A 15517-nucleotide genomic window follows, 5' to 3' on the forward strand; every position below is an offset into this window, starting at 1 on the left:
GCTAGTGATGCTAATCCACCTTCATACCCCAGTGAAGACCAAAGCCTACCCTCTGCCCTCCTGTGGGCAGACACAGGGTCCCAATTCACATGGGAGCTCCAACAGAGGGGAGCTTTCCATCAAACCCTGACCGGTCTTTCAGGGGGCACACAGAAAAGACTAGTGACTTAGAATCGAATTCCAAAGTCATTCTTCAAAACAACACAGCACTTTCAGGGGTTATCAGTTTCTCTGGGGCCAGCTTTTCCCCCTCCTCCCACCCTAATCCCACAGCTCTCCTCAGATTCTCAAAGACACAGAGCCTGAGGGCTGAGGCTCTGCCCTTGCCGTGGAGAAGGTGAGATCTGAGAGCAGAGCACATTTCCAGAGGCCTGGAGGGTCAGTCAGTGCCTGGGGCCACACAGGCTGGACCCCAGGTACATGAATGAGCTTATTATCCAAGCTCACTGCTGCCAAGGCCAGCAAGGCTATGCCAGCCACCCCCAGCCCCACCCCCTGGTTTAAGGGAAAATGAGGGATGGGGGAAAACGAGTCCCAGGTAGGGATACCACAACTCTCAGTGAGTCATGGAGTGGAGCTCACACCTGTTGTTCAGCCCCACCCGGCACTCCTGTGTTGAGGAAAACGAAAAGCCCATTTCCCTGTATTGGCCTGAGTTTGTGAGTGTAGGGGTACCCTTTCTGCTATCTGTCAAAGAGGAGGTGGGGGGCTGCTGGATGTGTGGTCAAGAACAAGGGGGCCAATTAATACCTCCTCCTTTTCCCTTCCTTTCCCCCTCCCGCTTTCCAGATTCCCTCCCCCACCTAAGCTGAAGATTTTCATGGATAGCTTGCTCCCACTCTCCATGTTTGCACCTCCCAATCTTTCAACCAAATGTGGGCCCGCCCTGGCTAAGACCCCTCTCCAGCAGCCCAGTGTCTATGTTCTCCCTGGCTTGGGCACTCGGAGCATGAAATGAGAGGACACGGTAGCCTCAGATGGGCCTGGAGGGCGGTTCTGAGGGAGGCCTTGGGCTCTAGAAGCCACTCTTGGCTTAAGCACTTATCCTACCAGGTTTGAATTCAGAACCCCCCACCTTCACCCACTCCTCGCCAATCACATAGCAGGGATTTAAGACTATTGCTTCTCATTGACATGGTTTCTCCTGATATCTTGTTTCAGAGCACGACTCTCTCCCATGACTTCCCCATTCCAGAGTGTCCTAGGTCTCCAAAGTTCCTATAGCTCAGGTCTTAGGTCTGTTTGACCAGCCAACTCCCTGAAGGAACTATTCTGAAGAGCTGCCCACTGGGAAGCAGAAAGCAAGAGAAAGCAGAGAAGAGACAGCAGGAAAGATTATCATTAGACCTCAAGAAGGACTTCCTCAGGGTAGAAGATGCTGGAAGAGACCACTAAGAGAACTGAGCAATCTCCTACTCATAGCCCACTCCCACCTCTGCCCCAACACATACTCTGCTGTCAGCAGCAGGCATGACAGCTGGTTTCCAAGCACTATTGCTGCCCACCTGCTGAAGCCCACCACATGGTTTGCTACCAGCTTTCCTCCTGCAACCTTGACTTTGGGAGGGAGCCTTTACCTAATCAGCCTTCCAAGATGCCCACACTAGGATGGGTGTAGTCGGGTAGGGAGGAGAGGGGTGGCTCACTGAGCCAAATCCATGAATTTTTGATCCTGAAAATAGGCACCCTGAATTCCTTCAGGTCTCAGATTGGAGGTCATCCCACACTACAAGAACCTAGCTTAAGCTGTCCCACATTAGTATGGCCAGGGCCGACCAACAGCATCCATTACCTTACAGAGGACTCCTAGACACACTCAACCAGCAGACAGAGGCAAACAGGCTTTCTTTATGAAGAAGAAAACTCGGCCCTTAGCTCCTTGTCTCTACTGGGCTGAAGGTGGTGTTTAACTCCTAGACTTTTCCCAATAAAGAGACCTCAGAGGCTGCCTTGCTACCTCTTCCCCCTCCTTATACAGAAATTCAGAAAAGGAAAGGAATTTGGCCAAATTCTCAACTACAACTGAAGCCTCCCAACTCCCAGTCCAGTGCTTTTTGAAGACATTTTTATGTTGCAGCTCTGGCAGGAGCTCCAGTGGGGGACAGAGATCCAGTAAAATGGGCATCATTGTCCAGAAATGCTGATTTGAAGCCCCAAGACCTACCTCTGGAACTTATTTTGTGACTTTAACCTTAGTAAGCCTCAACTGCTCCCTCTGTAATATAGGGCTGGGACCACCTACCCCCAGGATAATTATGAGGATTAAATGGAGATGAAGCCTTTGAATATGCCCAGTCTGCTGATTAGTACAAAATAGGCATTAAAAAAGGCTTGCCTGCAGAAGAAAAAAGTGAAGAATCGGGGGTTTCTCAACTGCATCCCAATAACGCAAGCCTGCTTCTGGAGAGGAGGACACCCTGGCCCATCCATGAAAAGCTCAAAACCGCTGCACCCCGCAGCTGCCCGGGGAGGGCACCAAAGTGGGTCTCAGCACAGGCTCTGCTCACCTAGAGCACCTTCTCACCTCCCTGCCTGCGGACAGAACCCAGGGAGCTACTCCTGAAGACCAGAGGGTGACAAGTGCCTGATGCCTGGTCCAGTTCTGAGGGAAATATCTATCAGAAGCAGCAGCTTCCTACTCCCTGGGGCTTGCCGGAACGGGCATCCCCTTCGAGTCACCGGTGGTGGCAGGCGCTGCTGCCCTTGCTCCAATGGCTGAGCAGAACTCATGGAGGTGTGGCACATGGATAGGAGCGAGCCCAGAGCACAGAGCACAGCCGAGGCCGGGAAGCAGTGACAGCTCCCTGAGCGCTGTGGACAGGACAGGCCCTGCGTCTGTCCGTCTGCTGTCTTTCGGTCCTCGCCCCCGGCCCTAATCCGCCCCTCGCTGGGGACTCCTCTCCTGCAGGCCGGTCCACGCGGGTTGCGCCTCTTTCCCGCCCCCTCCGTCCGGACGCTGCGGCCCGGGGTTAGGGGCGCACAGCCACCGATCAGCTCCGGGTGCGTAGTCCCTTGCCCGCCAGCCACGGAGACCCGCTCGCACGCAGGCACTCGCGCCCCTCGGTGCCTGTCACCTCGGCGGCTGTTCACACAGCCCCGGACTCGCAGCGCTGGGGGCGGGCGAGCGGGCGGCAGGTTTCTCCCGGAGAAACGGGTGTCTAGGCGCGCCGAGGTGCCGTACCTTTCTCCCCGGGTTCAGGCTCCCGCTCGCGCTCCCTCTTCTTCCCCTCTCGGTGCTTCTTGCCGCGGCCTCGGCCCTTCCTCCTGGACTCCGACATTCTGCCCGGGGTCCCAGGCGGTGGGACGGACGCGAGGCGCGGGAGGCAGGGACGGCCTGAGCTCTCCGCTGCCGCGCTGCGCCCCCGCCGCCTGCAGCCCCGCTGCCCGAGCGCGGCGCCTTTCTTATAGGCGGTCACACCCTCCGGGGGAGGGGAGCAGTGAGCCTTAACTCTTCCCCTCCCGCGCCCGCCGCCCTCGCCCCCCCATCCGCACCCGCCCTGCTGCGGGCGCCGCGGGCGGCCGGGCCTGGCCCTGGACCCCTCCTCGGGCCCACCGAGGAAGGCAGGACCAGCGCCCAGATGGAGCGCCATAGTCCTCCTAGCCGGGGAGGGGATTGGAGCTGGGCCGGGGGCCTGAGCCGTGATTGGGGAAGGGGAGTAGAGATCCCCCAGCGAGGGCCAGGCTGAGGACAGCATGGGGGTGGGGAGACAGCGAGAGTAGGGCCCAGGAAGGGACCGAAATGAAGCCCACTGGCCAGCCTAGCAGAGTAGGAAGCACTCTTGTTTTTTGCAGTCTGTCTCCACTGCTTCGTGTCCCCACCAGCTCTGTCAGCCCGCCCCGACCCTACGGGCAGTTTGCCTGTGTCTCCTCATCCCTGAAGGTCTGGCCACCACCCCGTGGTATGCCACCAACTGGGGGAAAATCTTTTATGCAAGCACCATTTGTGCTTGGCTGCGGGGGTCTCTGGCCCAGGAACCTCTCCCAGCCAGGGCGGGCTGCAGCCTGAGAGAAACCTGGGTGCCCCAGGTGGCTAGTAGCGCCCCCTCCCACACACACTGACAGCCCAGGCTGCCAGCACCAGCTGGCTCTTCTCTTCAAGGTCTCTGATGGTGAATTCAGACACTGGATCTCCCCCACCCCCTCCCCCCGCAACACATCTCTCAAAAGCCAATGGACAAGGGCTGCCAGAAAGGACAGCGTCCTGCCTCCTGCCTGGGTGTGGTGCTGAAAGGGTTACATAGCAAAGGCTCTCCCTCTTCTGGCTCCCAGAAAGCCTGAGCCTGCGGTTTGCCTGCCTCGTTCTGCCTGAGGTGTCCCCTTACAGCCATCCCAACTGGAATCCGAGTCAAAGATCATCTCAGCCAGTCCTCTGCCTCCTCAGGAGAGGGTCCCAAGGCTTCTCTGGATAGTGTCCTCCTTAGGAGGGCCTGGAGCAGGCTAGAACTCTGGGTCAAGGCCAGGGACTCTGAGGCTCCAGGGCTGCCTGGGGGCCTGGCCAGAACTTGAGGCCACACTGGGGGCAGGAGGTGGGGGTGGACATGGAACGAGAGAAGATGCAGCAGTGCCCACGCAGAGGGCTCATCTCCAGTCTCTTGGGGCCTCAAGCCTGTCCCATCAGGGGCTAGCTTTGGGAAGGCAGAGTGTAAGAGATCTCCCACATCCCAACTCAGGTACAGTGAGCACTCACTTCAATTCATGTAGTATTGCTCTCTCTCAGGTGGTGGCCAGCAGGGGTCCTGGGCAGAGCCAGACTCCAGGGCTCACTCCTGCTCCAAAATCCTACTCACTCAGCTTCCAAATTGGCATTCACATCCATCCCTCCCCAGCCACTCGGTCACTGCCTCAGTTTACACTTTCCTCCTGTCCTACAGACTCTGGTCTCCTTGCCTGAAGTCTTGCCCTCTCAGTTCTGACCTCCTCAAGGCCATCAGAGTGATCTTGCTAAAACACAAACCAGGTCCCTTTACTCACTATTGCTGAGTTAAACCTAAGCTCTTCATTGATAGCCAAAGCTCTATTCCATTGGGTCCCAGCTCAAAGCCTTCTAGCCTCTAATCCTGCACCTTAGCCACATTTACCTACAAGTCAAACACACCACATTGTCTCCTCTCCATATCTCTGCACAGACTAATCTCTCTTCCCAGAATGTTCTCCCCCCCCCCTTCCCTTCCTCCCTGCCTGGCCTGGCCAACCTCTCTGTTCAATCATTTAGCAAATATGTAGTAAGACTTATTGTGTTTCAGGCCCAGTGCTATGTGCTGGGGATTGGCTGTGAGCAAGACAAACAATGGGCCTACTGACATGAAGATGACAGTCTTGGTGGGGATGGACAAACAACTAATTACACAAATAATGAATTAATTAAAATTTGTGTTAAATATTGAGACATTCACTCAACAGATATTTCTGTATGTTGACATACAGGTTGATAGAGGAAACAGATTGTAGTGAAGAAAGTCTTTCCCTAGGAAATATTTAAACTGGGATTCAAAGAATGAGCAGAAGTTGGCCTGACTAAAGGGAGGTGGGGAAGAGCACTCTGGGCAGAAGAAACAGTATATCCAATGGCTGTGGGGCAGAAAGGAGCTTTTGTGCCTTTGCAAAACCAAAAGACAGCATGGGTATATGTAACTGAGTGTGCGTATGGGGGGTGTACGGCTGCATGTAAGGTGTGTGTGTGTGTGGTGGCACACGTGTGTGGAAGGACCCTGGAGAGGAGGCAAGCAGGGGTCAGACCAAGCAGGACACTGTAGGCCTGGTAATGGCATTGGTGATAATCCTAAGAGCAATGGTCTGCTTCCAAAACTTTTGAAGTAGTTCATGTGAGAGATGGGAGAGGGCAATGATTAGATTCTCTGCTTCCTTAGTACTTTTAATGCATATCTATACGAACACATTGGGCGGGTAGGGCAGAGCTCAGTGGTTGACCGTGTGCTTAGCATGCACAAGGTCCTGGGTTCAGTCCCCAGGACCATTAAAAATAAATAAGTAAACCTAATTACTCCTACTCCCCAAATTAAAAAATTTAAAGAACATATCTCTTTGTTTTTAGTTTCTACCTTTGTCTCCCTCACTACAGTCAGGCCCCTTTAGGGCCAGGAGCCCAGCACCTGGCATATGGGAGGTGGTCAGTAGGTCCCAGGGGACAGATCAGTGACCACCCCCCTCCTGCTAGTGAAGAATACATGGGCAGCAGCAAGACGAAACGGCTCCAAGTGGGAGCCTGTAGCCTGCTGGAGGTACCTTCTCCTGGGCAGAGCTCTGCTGGCTCAGTATCCATGCAAGATTCGAGTCGGAAGTGCCACAGGAACTCAGGGAGATGGGGTTTGAAGGAGGTCCTCCAAGGGGTTCCAGTGAATGAGGTACAGCAATGACCTGGGCACTGGCTCAGGAGACAGTGAGCAGACGAGGTTTCTGTTAGGAATCTACGGGCGCTACTGGCAGTTAACCTGGCTCACACTTCCTGGGCGCCTGGTGTGCACCAGGGCACAGCGCTGAGCACGTTATACACGTTATTTCTTGCAATGTCCACAACACTCCGGCTGGGTAGGTTCAGTCATTATCCCTGTCCTACAGAGGAGGCAACAGACACTAAGAATGATGAGATTGCTCATTCAAAGTCATGCACCTGGGAAGCTGCAAAGCAAGGACACATAGCCACCTTTCACTAGGGCCTCTTCCCCATTTCGCTCCCCTGCTGTACGCAGGCCAGAGATGCATCCTGACTAGCAGGCTGAGGCTTTTGTAAATGAGGGGAATTCACTGATGATTTCTTGAGAAAGGGAGTGACACGAGCATTAGAGAAATTCATCTGACTGGAGTGTGCAGGTTGGATGGGAAAGGGAAGGGAATAGAGGCAAGCGAACCAGTTAAGCAGGTCAACCATTCAATATCTATTTTTTAAATAGAGCCTACTGTGTGCCAGGCTCTGAACATTGCAAAGGTCAGGTAAGGAGGGCCTGAACCAGGGGCAAAGACATTGAAAATATTAGTAGTAAGAGCAGCTTGCATTAAGTATTAACTCACTTAATTCCTTCCAACAGCAGTATGGAGTAGGTCTACCATTATCTCCATTTTGCAGAGGAGGAAACTGAGGCACAGAGAGGAGGAGTTCTTTTTATTTGTCCAAGTCAGGCAACTAGTAAGAGGCAGAGCAGGGGGAAGGCCCCCGTGCAGCTCGGTGCCCAGAGCCCAGACTCTAGCGTGGCTCCATGGTGGAGCTTAAGAAAATGCGGGAAAGGAGAGCAAGGAGGGAAAGGGCCTCTTCAAGGCCGCTCGCTGGCCTCAGGCCCAGTACAGTCCCCACAGCCCTGTGACGGCCGCTCAGTGCCTTGGTCATGAGCAGGTGGAGAGAGCCACTTGGCACCACTAGGTGTGCCCGCGGGGCTCCCACTGCCCCGACCTCCCAGCTCCTGAAGCAAGGGGCTTCTTGTTGGGGGGCGGGTAGGACAGCAGGCACTCAGAGCACCCCCCTACCTGGACAAGTGTTTCTGCCAGGAGTCTGAAAATGACCCTGGGGGCCAGGGCTGTTGCCATAGGAATGCCTTCCTCTTACCACAGGTTGTGCAATGCCCCGTACAACCTCATGTGGGAGTGAGCTGAACCTGGGGACAGGTCCAGAGACCGCATCACCCAGAAAAGAATCCTCTTGCCCACCCTGGTTTCACAATGGGACACTAATAGTAACATAACAAGTTAATTCAATTCCTTTAAGGAGCAAAAACACAATGTTTAACTGGCTTACAAACTTTTTTTTTCCTTTTTAATATTTTCCCCTCCGCTTTGAGGCTGTGCCATGGGCAAACTTTGAAGTTCAGCAAAGTTTAGACTTGTTTGAGTCATGTGCAAAAATGCCTTTGAGTGAAAAGGGGGGAAAAAACTACCCTTCCCCCCATCTGAGACTTTGGGGCGCCAAGAGAATTACCTGTAAAATGCTCCTGGAAAGGGGTCTCGGGGACTCATAGCCAGATGGGATCCTCCAGGAGAGCATCAGTGACCTCAGGCCAGGGAGAGTCCTTAGGGCCACCTCCAGCCCCAGGAAAGGGCACCCCTGAGCATGTTCACCTGGGAGTTAAAAGTCCTTGAGGAGGATGAGGCTACCCTTATTTAGCTCCCCCATTTTAGCGCCTCCAAGTCACAAGGCTCCTCTCCCTCACTCCCACCCAGTGAGGCTGCCAGGGGAGGAAACAGATCAATGCCACTCCCTGCAGGACCAGAGAAATTCCCAGTCACCCTGGAGGATTATGCAAGGGCCTGGGAAGCCCGTTACCCCATGACTCCTGGAGACAGTGGGATCCTGTCTAGAGCCAGGTGTGCCCTGAGGAGCACCTGGGGGCCAGTCCCAGCTCACCAGGCCCATAGAGCGCCTCTCCCAGGACCTGAGCCTGGCCTGGAGCTTCAGCAACCCTATGAGCCACGATGGATTTCTTCTCTCACACAGGCTCACTCATGCCCCCACCTTCCTCTTGATGGCCTGCAGAGAACCAGGCAAAAAGAAGGGAGCTGCAGAGTTTGGACAACAAGGGGCTGGGTTCGATGCTAGGACACCTGGGTTTGGGCCCAGTTCTGCCCCTGAGATTAGGTTACTCTGAGAAGATCCCTTTCCAGATCACCAGGGGCTCAGGCTACAAAACGGGGAGAAACGCCCCCAGTGCCCCCAGATCTCTCCACCTGGGAAGGCCACAGGAACCTGGGGGATTTGAAGGAGAAAGACGGTCAAGATCATTGTCGAAAAGCACTTGGTTGCCAGGTGAGAATGCCTCTGGAGCCACACACAGCCCTGTAGACCCCGGCTCTTCCCCTCCGAGTTGTGCCTGCCCGCTCAGTACGTACCCTCACACCCACGTTGAGGTGCACGAACTTCCCTAAGCCCTGGTACCGCAAAGAAGACTGAAATCAGTCATCCCAGCCAGGCTCCAAACCAATCCTCCTTGGACTGTCATGTTCTGAATATGACTTGGTTTCCCCTTAAAAAAAAAGGGGGGGTGGTGGTCCACAGGACTTTCTCACAGAGATTTCACTAAGTGGAGGAGGAAATGCATTTCTAATCTTCCAGAAATGAGGACATTTGAAAAGGGCCCAACCTTGGGCAGCTCCCTAGGCTCAAATACCCATGCCAACAGTACCAAGGTACAGGGCCACACTTCCCTGCCGTGCCCTTTTGACCCATCCCCTTCCCCTTGGCTCCCATGGGACATAGGTCAGCTGTTCCAGAGCTGGAGCTGGGTCCAGCTGGGAGGGCTGATGGGTGGGCATCCCTGTTTCCACTCCCATCATTTAGAAGTTTCTTTCTGCCTCAGCCCACCCAAACCCAAGCCCAGGAGAGAATTCACACTCCAGCTCAGGAGTTTCTCCTTTGTTTCAGACCCTCTCTGGAGAGAGAAGGAGGCAGAAGGGAAGGGGCAGGCCCATCCCAGGAGGAGCCCCAGGACAAGCTGAGGGGCCTATGAGAGAGAAGAAAGCATTGGCCAAAGAGAGGGTGGGGAGACTCCCCTGGCTCCAGGGGCCAGGAGAAGAAAGCCAAGGCCACAATGGGAGAGCAAACCAGGGGAGAGGTGAGGCGACTGGCAGGCCTGGGCAGAGCTAGAAGCAGGACGGAGAGAGGAAGTGGGAGCCTCCAGCAGCCCCGGTGATGAGAGGGGGCTGGGGTGTAAGCAAGATGACAAAGAAGTATGAAGCCAGAGGGATTTGGGCCAGGTGCTTACTTCCAGTGTTACTCTGCTGGGTGCCCTTGGGCAAGTCCCTTTCCCTCTCTGGCCTGCCTTCCCATATGGAAAATGCAAGATTGGATAGAGAGATCCTCCCATGACAGGAACCTAAGGGTTCCATGTTTGCCAGCAAGAGGGGAGGAGGCCGGTGGCAGAGAGGTGAGTGGCCCCCAGACTGACAGGTGGGGAAGAGATGTCCTTGGTCCACAAGCCCTTCTCCCAGCTGCACGCTTCCCCTCAGCCCTTTCCTTCGGTGGCCTCTTGGCCCGGCAGAAGCCCTCTGAGTTACTTCTCCTGGGCTGCAGGGAGGGAATCGGGCTGGCAGAAAGCCTGGGGCCCACGGGTCAGGCCCTGCTGCAGGAGGCTATGCCATCCTGGATTCCTGCTGCCACCCTCTTCCAGGGCATGGCCTTGGGGCAAATCGCCCTGTCTGAATGAAAACACCTGGAAGACTCTGGCACTTCATCTTGTGTGACCCAGAGCCCCACTTCTCCCCGGGGTGAGAGGTGGGAGCCTGTCTACCTTTCCCAGGGTGTGTGTGTGGGGGTGTGATTCAGTCCTTCCGCCTGCCTCCTCCTTCAAACTAACTGCATAATTACCCAGCAATAATAGTAACTGGCACTTACACACCAAGCTCTGTGAGAGTACATTATTTATATAACGGCATAACGACTTGTCTGCTGGCCTAGGGGCTGTGGGGACCATGTACAAGGTCTTAGCTACTGTCTACACCATCTGGGTGACGCAATGACCGTATGGATTAGCAACCCATGATTCCCAGAAGTAACTATCCCTCGCCCTGCCTGTCCTGTCCTAGTGTAGCCAGGGTAACGAGGAGCCAGCCTTCTTACATGGAATTGGCTCACATCTCTCCATCCACTCTAGGAGGTCAGGCTGGAGGGGCCAGCATCCTTTCCAGTCCCCTTGAGGACTGAGGGGGCTCCTCTAGAAGGCTGCAGTCCCTCTCTAGGTAGAGGGAATTCAAGGGAGGCTGGCAAATTTGGAGAGACTCTTGGTTACCACCCAAGGAAACAAGAGGCCTTGCCCAATATAGGTATTTGTGAGCCTGGAGGCAAAAAATTCTCTTCTCTCTCTCAGCCCTGCCCAGCCCAGCCCTGCCCAGCCCAGCCCTGCCACCCCAGGCTTGGCTGCTGCTGGGACCACAGCCCAGCTTCCCTGGCCTTGTCTGCTGCTTTACAGGCCAGACGTGGCCCTCTTAGGAATTCCCAATGGGCAGCTTCACAGATGCTAATTTCATGGTGGCTGTGGCAGGCCTCAAGGACCCTGAAGACCCAACTCTGGCCCTATTTTCTTTCTTCTTACTACCCTAAATCACCACTTTCCTTCTCCTCAGAGCCCCTATTCACAGCTTATGATGGTCCCAGCACTAACTATAAAGCAAGAACCATGAAAACTTCTGGGCAGTTGGCTCTTGGAGCTCCTTGGAGCTGTGAGTCCCATAATTCACTCCAGAGCAGAATCTACATATTTCAAGTAGAAATGATATCAAGTCAGGGCCAGGAAATGCAAGTTCTCCTTTCAGCTTGGCCAGATTTTTTTCTGGTGGTTTCTAGGGAAGTCAGATTTTCCCTCTGGGCCTCAATATGTGCTTACCTGTGAACCAAGGGAAACCAGGAGCAATAAACCTTCTAGCAATAAACCTTCAAAGAAGAGTTTGAGTCTCCAAATATGTTCCCATCTCTGGGAACTTCACCCCTTGCCATCAGCTGTTGTCCTTAGAGCTGACTCTCTAGCAGCTTCCCTCCCACCTTTGGAAGGTCAACCATTCGTTTCTGGAAAACTCTCCTCGTGTAAGCCCAGCCCGTGGGTGTACATGGGGATGCCCATGCGAACCAGCAAGCGTGCACATGGCCTCAGGAGCTCTGAGCACTTGTACCTGCGTTGGATACTGCAGACTCCCTTGCAGTCTTCCAAGGGCCATAGCAGCGCATCAACCACCCTCCTCCCAGCATCGTAACAATGAGGAGGAGGAGGTCAGCGCTGGTGACTTCAGTGGCCCTCTTGCACCCATACTCCCCCCTGAATCTGTTTGCTACACCCTGTCCCAGTCACACCCAGGCTTCTGGTGAATATGACTCCCTCCCCAACTCACTCTGAAGCAGTGGGTTCTGAAAACCGTGGTCAGTGAAGTGCCCACCACAAGCCTTGGTCTAATTACCCACGTTGTTCTGGGTTCTGAATGATGTCCAGTCAAGGGCTTCCTTGATGTGCTTTTATACACAGACTTCCCCCAAATCAACCTGCAGCTCCAACCCCACCCACCCCATCTCATAGTCCTTGGGGCTCACCTCTGGGCCACGAGCTTCAATAGCTCAGCTGCCTGAGGGGATCCCCAGCAGCAGAGCCTTTGTGTCCTCTCTGCCTTGCTTTGCGTGCTCCTTAGAGTCAGACATGGATGGCTCAGCGCCTGCTCTGCGACAGGCATCCTGGACCCAAAGGTCCTGTCCTCAGGAGCTCATGGTTTAGAGGGAGGATAACTTTTTCAGATGGACAAAAATCACACCATAAGACAGCAGCAGCAATTTATGGATAGTGTCCTACGAGACGATCAGACTAAATATCCCAGAAATTCCTTGGGGAGAGAATGAGTGTGACCTGGGGTGATCGGTCAGGGTGGGCTTCTTATAATGGAATGGAAGGTTCCAATTAGCAGGAGGGGTTGGAGGTGGGATGCAAGCTGGAGATGGGAGTGTGGATGTCAGAGGGAGGTACGCTGACTTACAGAGGCAACCAGGATGCCTCACACTCCACACCTAGGCCTTCTGGCCATTTCTGTTTCCCTTCCACCTCAGCATCAGGGCCCACACATTTGGAGGGGGACTTCAGGCCACCCTGGGCCTGGAACTCAGTCCCACTTAGAGCTCCCTTCCTCTAGCTGCTTTCTGGGGTTCCACAAAGAATGACACCCCCTCCGCAAAATGCACGTGTGCACACATGCACACCCACCCTGAAGACAACAGCTTCGTGAGCTTTTCTGTTCAATCCCCCAGGATCCTCCCACTAGATAGATATTCTTTCTCTCACTCTCCCTCATTCACTCAGACCCGCATGCACCTCACAGCCTCATCCCTCCCATCACAGTTCTCCAATCCATTACATAACTCTGTTTGGGATTATTTTTGCCTGGAGGTATGAGCTGCATTTCTGCATATTTAAGCTGTCCTTGATTCATTCCTGCCCGTTTCTTAGTTCTGTTTGCCCAGGTGCCCGCCCCACCCACGGGCTCTGAGGCCCCTGGGAACATGCCCACTTTGGGCTCAGCCTGCCTCGCAGCGACTGGCTGCTCCACTCCAGGTCTAGGAGAGCGGACACAGAGCCACACGGTCCAGCCCCTGGGGGGGGTCCCTAGGCCAGGGGAGGCCCTGGGGCTGGTTACACCAGAGTCACAAAGACTCTGATACCTTCCACCATCTCCTTTCTTCCCTCCTAGTGAGCCTTGGCCCTTGTATCTCCAAGTCTTTTTCCACCCCCATGGTTGCACTCCGACTCTCTGGCCCCAGGGTGAGGCCCCAGTAATTCAATGGGGAAGGGACAGTGGGAGGAAAGACAAAATGCTAATTAATGGTTTGTTTCCTATTAGCTTTTTACAAACAGGATGGTTTGATGTAATTACTGAAATGGTTACAAGGGGGCTCTTGTTGCATTGTAAAATAATTATCTGACAATCATTTTATTTTTAAGAGCTCATTACCCAAGAGGCTGGAACTCACTCTTCAGCCTTTTCTCTTGCTGCGGGATGGGGTGACTTGGTGGGGTGCCTTTTCGCTTGGGGTCACCAGTTGATATAAGGATTCAGCCCAGCAGTTTCCATCTACTATGAGCAGCCAGTGCCATCTGAGCTGCCAAGGCATGCTAGGCTTGTTGGTGACCAGAACCCCCAAGTTCTGCCCACATTACAGTGTCTCATGCAGGCCCCTGATTGATGGGGTCCCCAGGGAGGACATTGAACTCCTCAGGAGAGACTGCCACCTGAATTTGGCTCCTCGCGTGCCAGCACTAACCTCCACCCGCTGTATCCTCTGCTTGAAGGCTCTGTTCAAATGCTACCTGCTCAGTTACTTTGCTCATACCATGTGCCAGGCTGGGCCAACTGCGTGTCTCTCTCATAACTAGGCTGAGTATTGTTACCTGATTTACAAGCAGCAGAATTATTTAACCTAAAAGTTTATGAAAGGCTGTGTGGTGAATTCTAGAGGATAATCTAGTTAAAATGAAAGGATCATGGTAACATTTGTGTTGCAAAGATGAGATGGGAGTATAGGAATACTTCCCTGGAATATGGGACAGCCTGGACAGTGGCACAGAGTGGGAATGGGCAGAGTGGGTTCAGAGAATGATAACCATTCCAAGGTGGTGGACATAAAAGACACACAGAGGGAGTCATGGGAGAGACGGCTGGGGAAAGTGGGTGGGAACCAGGCAGCTTAGAGATCTCAGAACTCGTGCCAAGGAAATGAGAGGACATAGAAGATTTCTGAGCAAGGAGGTGACCCAACCCAAGTTCTCCTTTTGGAGGCTCATCTGGCGGCAGTGTGCAGGGCAGGATGGAGCAGGGGGCATCTTAAGACAGCAAGATTGATCAGTGCAACATTTTTCCACAGTGGGCTGTAGCCACCTGCTATAGGCTCACTGGGGTGCTTCCTACAAATGTGGAGTACTGATCCCATCGAAGACATTCTGAATAATAGTCTCTGGGGTGAGGCCAGACCCAGTATTTGATGCAGATGGCATATGAAACACACTTTGAGAAAACTGGCCCTAGGGAATCCAGTCCTCACTGCTCAGGCATTTAGAGCCTTCTGCAACCTGTCCCCACCACCCTTTTTTTCCTTTCAACTGTATTTTTTAAGTTAATGGAGACATAATTCATATACCATATAAATGACCCTCTTAAGTACACAATTTTCTCTTTTGGGGGGTATATTCAGAGTTGTGCAACCATCACTACAATTAATATTAGAACATTCTCATTACTCCCAAAAGAAACCCTGCATTCTTTAGCACCCCTCCTTTTCCCCATGCCCTGCAACCCTAGGCAACCACTGATCAATTTCTGTCTCTATGGATTTGCCTATCCTGGACATTCCATATAAATGGAATCATACAACATGTGTTTTTTTGTGACTGGCTTCTTTCACTTAGCATATTGTTTTCAAGGTTCATCCATGTTGTAGTATGTATCAGTACTTCATTCTTTTTTATGGCTGAGTAATATTCCATTGTATGTATACCACATATTGCTGGGTCATATGATAACTCTGTTTAACCTTTTGAGAAAGTATCATACTATTTTCCAAAGCAGCTGTACATTCTCACTAGCATTTATGAAGGTCCCAGTTTCTTTGTATCTTTGTCAACACTTGTTATTATCTGACTTAAAAAAATTGAAGTATAGTTGACTTACAATGTTGTTATTTTCTGGTGTACAACATAGTGAGTGATTCAGTTATATATACTTTTTCATTATAGGTTATTACAATCTATTGAATGTAGTTCCCTGTGCTACACAGTAGGATCTTGTTTATCTATTCTGTGTATAGTAGTTTGTATCTACTAACCCCAAACTCCCGATTTATCCCTCTCCCCTCTTCCCCTTTGGTAACCATAAGTTTGTTTTCTGTGTCTGTGTATCTGACTTCTTGATTTTAGCTATCCTAGTAGGTGTGAAGTGGTATCTCACTATGTGTTTTTTTTTTAAGTAGCTTTATTGAGATATAATTCATATACCATACAGTTCACATTTATACATTTCAGTGGGAATATTTCATTATTTCATTGTGGTTTTGATT

At 52.8% G+C, this 15517-nt stretch overlaps 1 protein-coding gene across 4 annotated transcripts in view; it reads right to left on the bottom strand.

Moving 5' to 3' along the window:
- The window catches only part of NRG2 (neuregulin 2), a 166474-nt gene that overhangs the window by 52818 nt on the left and 98139 nt on the right, over positions 1-15517 (bottom strand). The window contains exon 1 of one of the 4 annotated variants that reach the window (XM_074360774.1): positions 3182-3624. The exons of the other annotated variants lie outside the window; for them this stretch is intronic. Within the exon in view, the coding sequence (XP_074216875.1) occupies positions 3182-3590 (409 nt within the window). The 5' untranslated portion in view covers positions 3591-3624. Of the gene's footprint in view, positions 1-3181; positions 3625-15517 lie in introns of those variants that run through there. 4 annotated transcript variants of the gene reach the window in all.

Source organism: Camelus bactrianus, chromosome 3 (genome assembly GCF_048773025.1).
Source record: "Camelus bactrianus isolate YW-2024 breed Bactrian camel chromosome 3, ASM4877302v1, whole genome shotgun sequence".
In the NCBI taxonomy this organism is placed as follows: Eukaryota; Metazoa; Chordata; class Mammalia; order Artiodactyla; family Camelidae; genus Camelus; species Camelus bactrianus.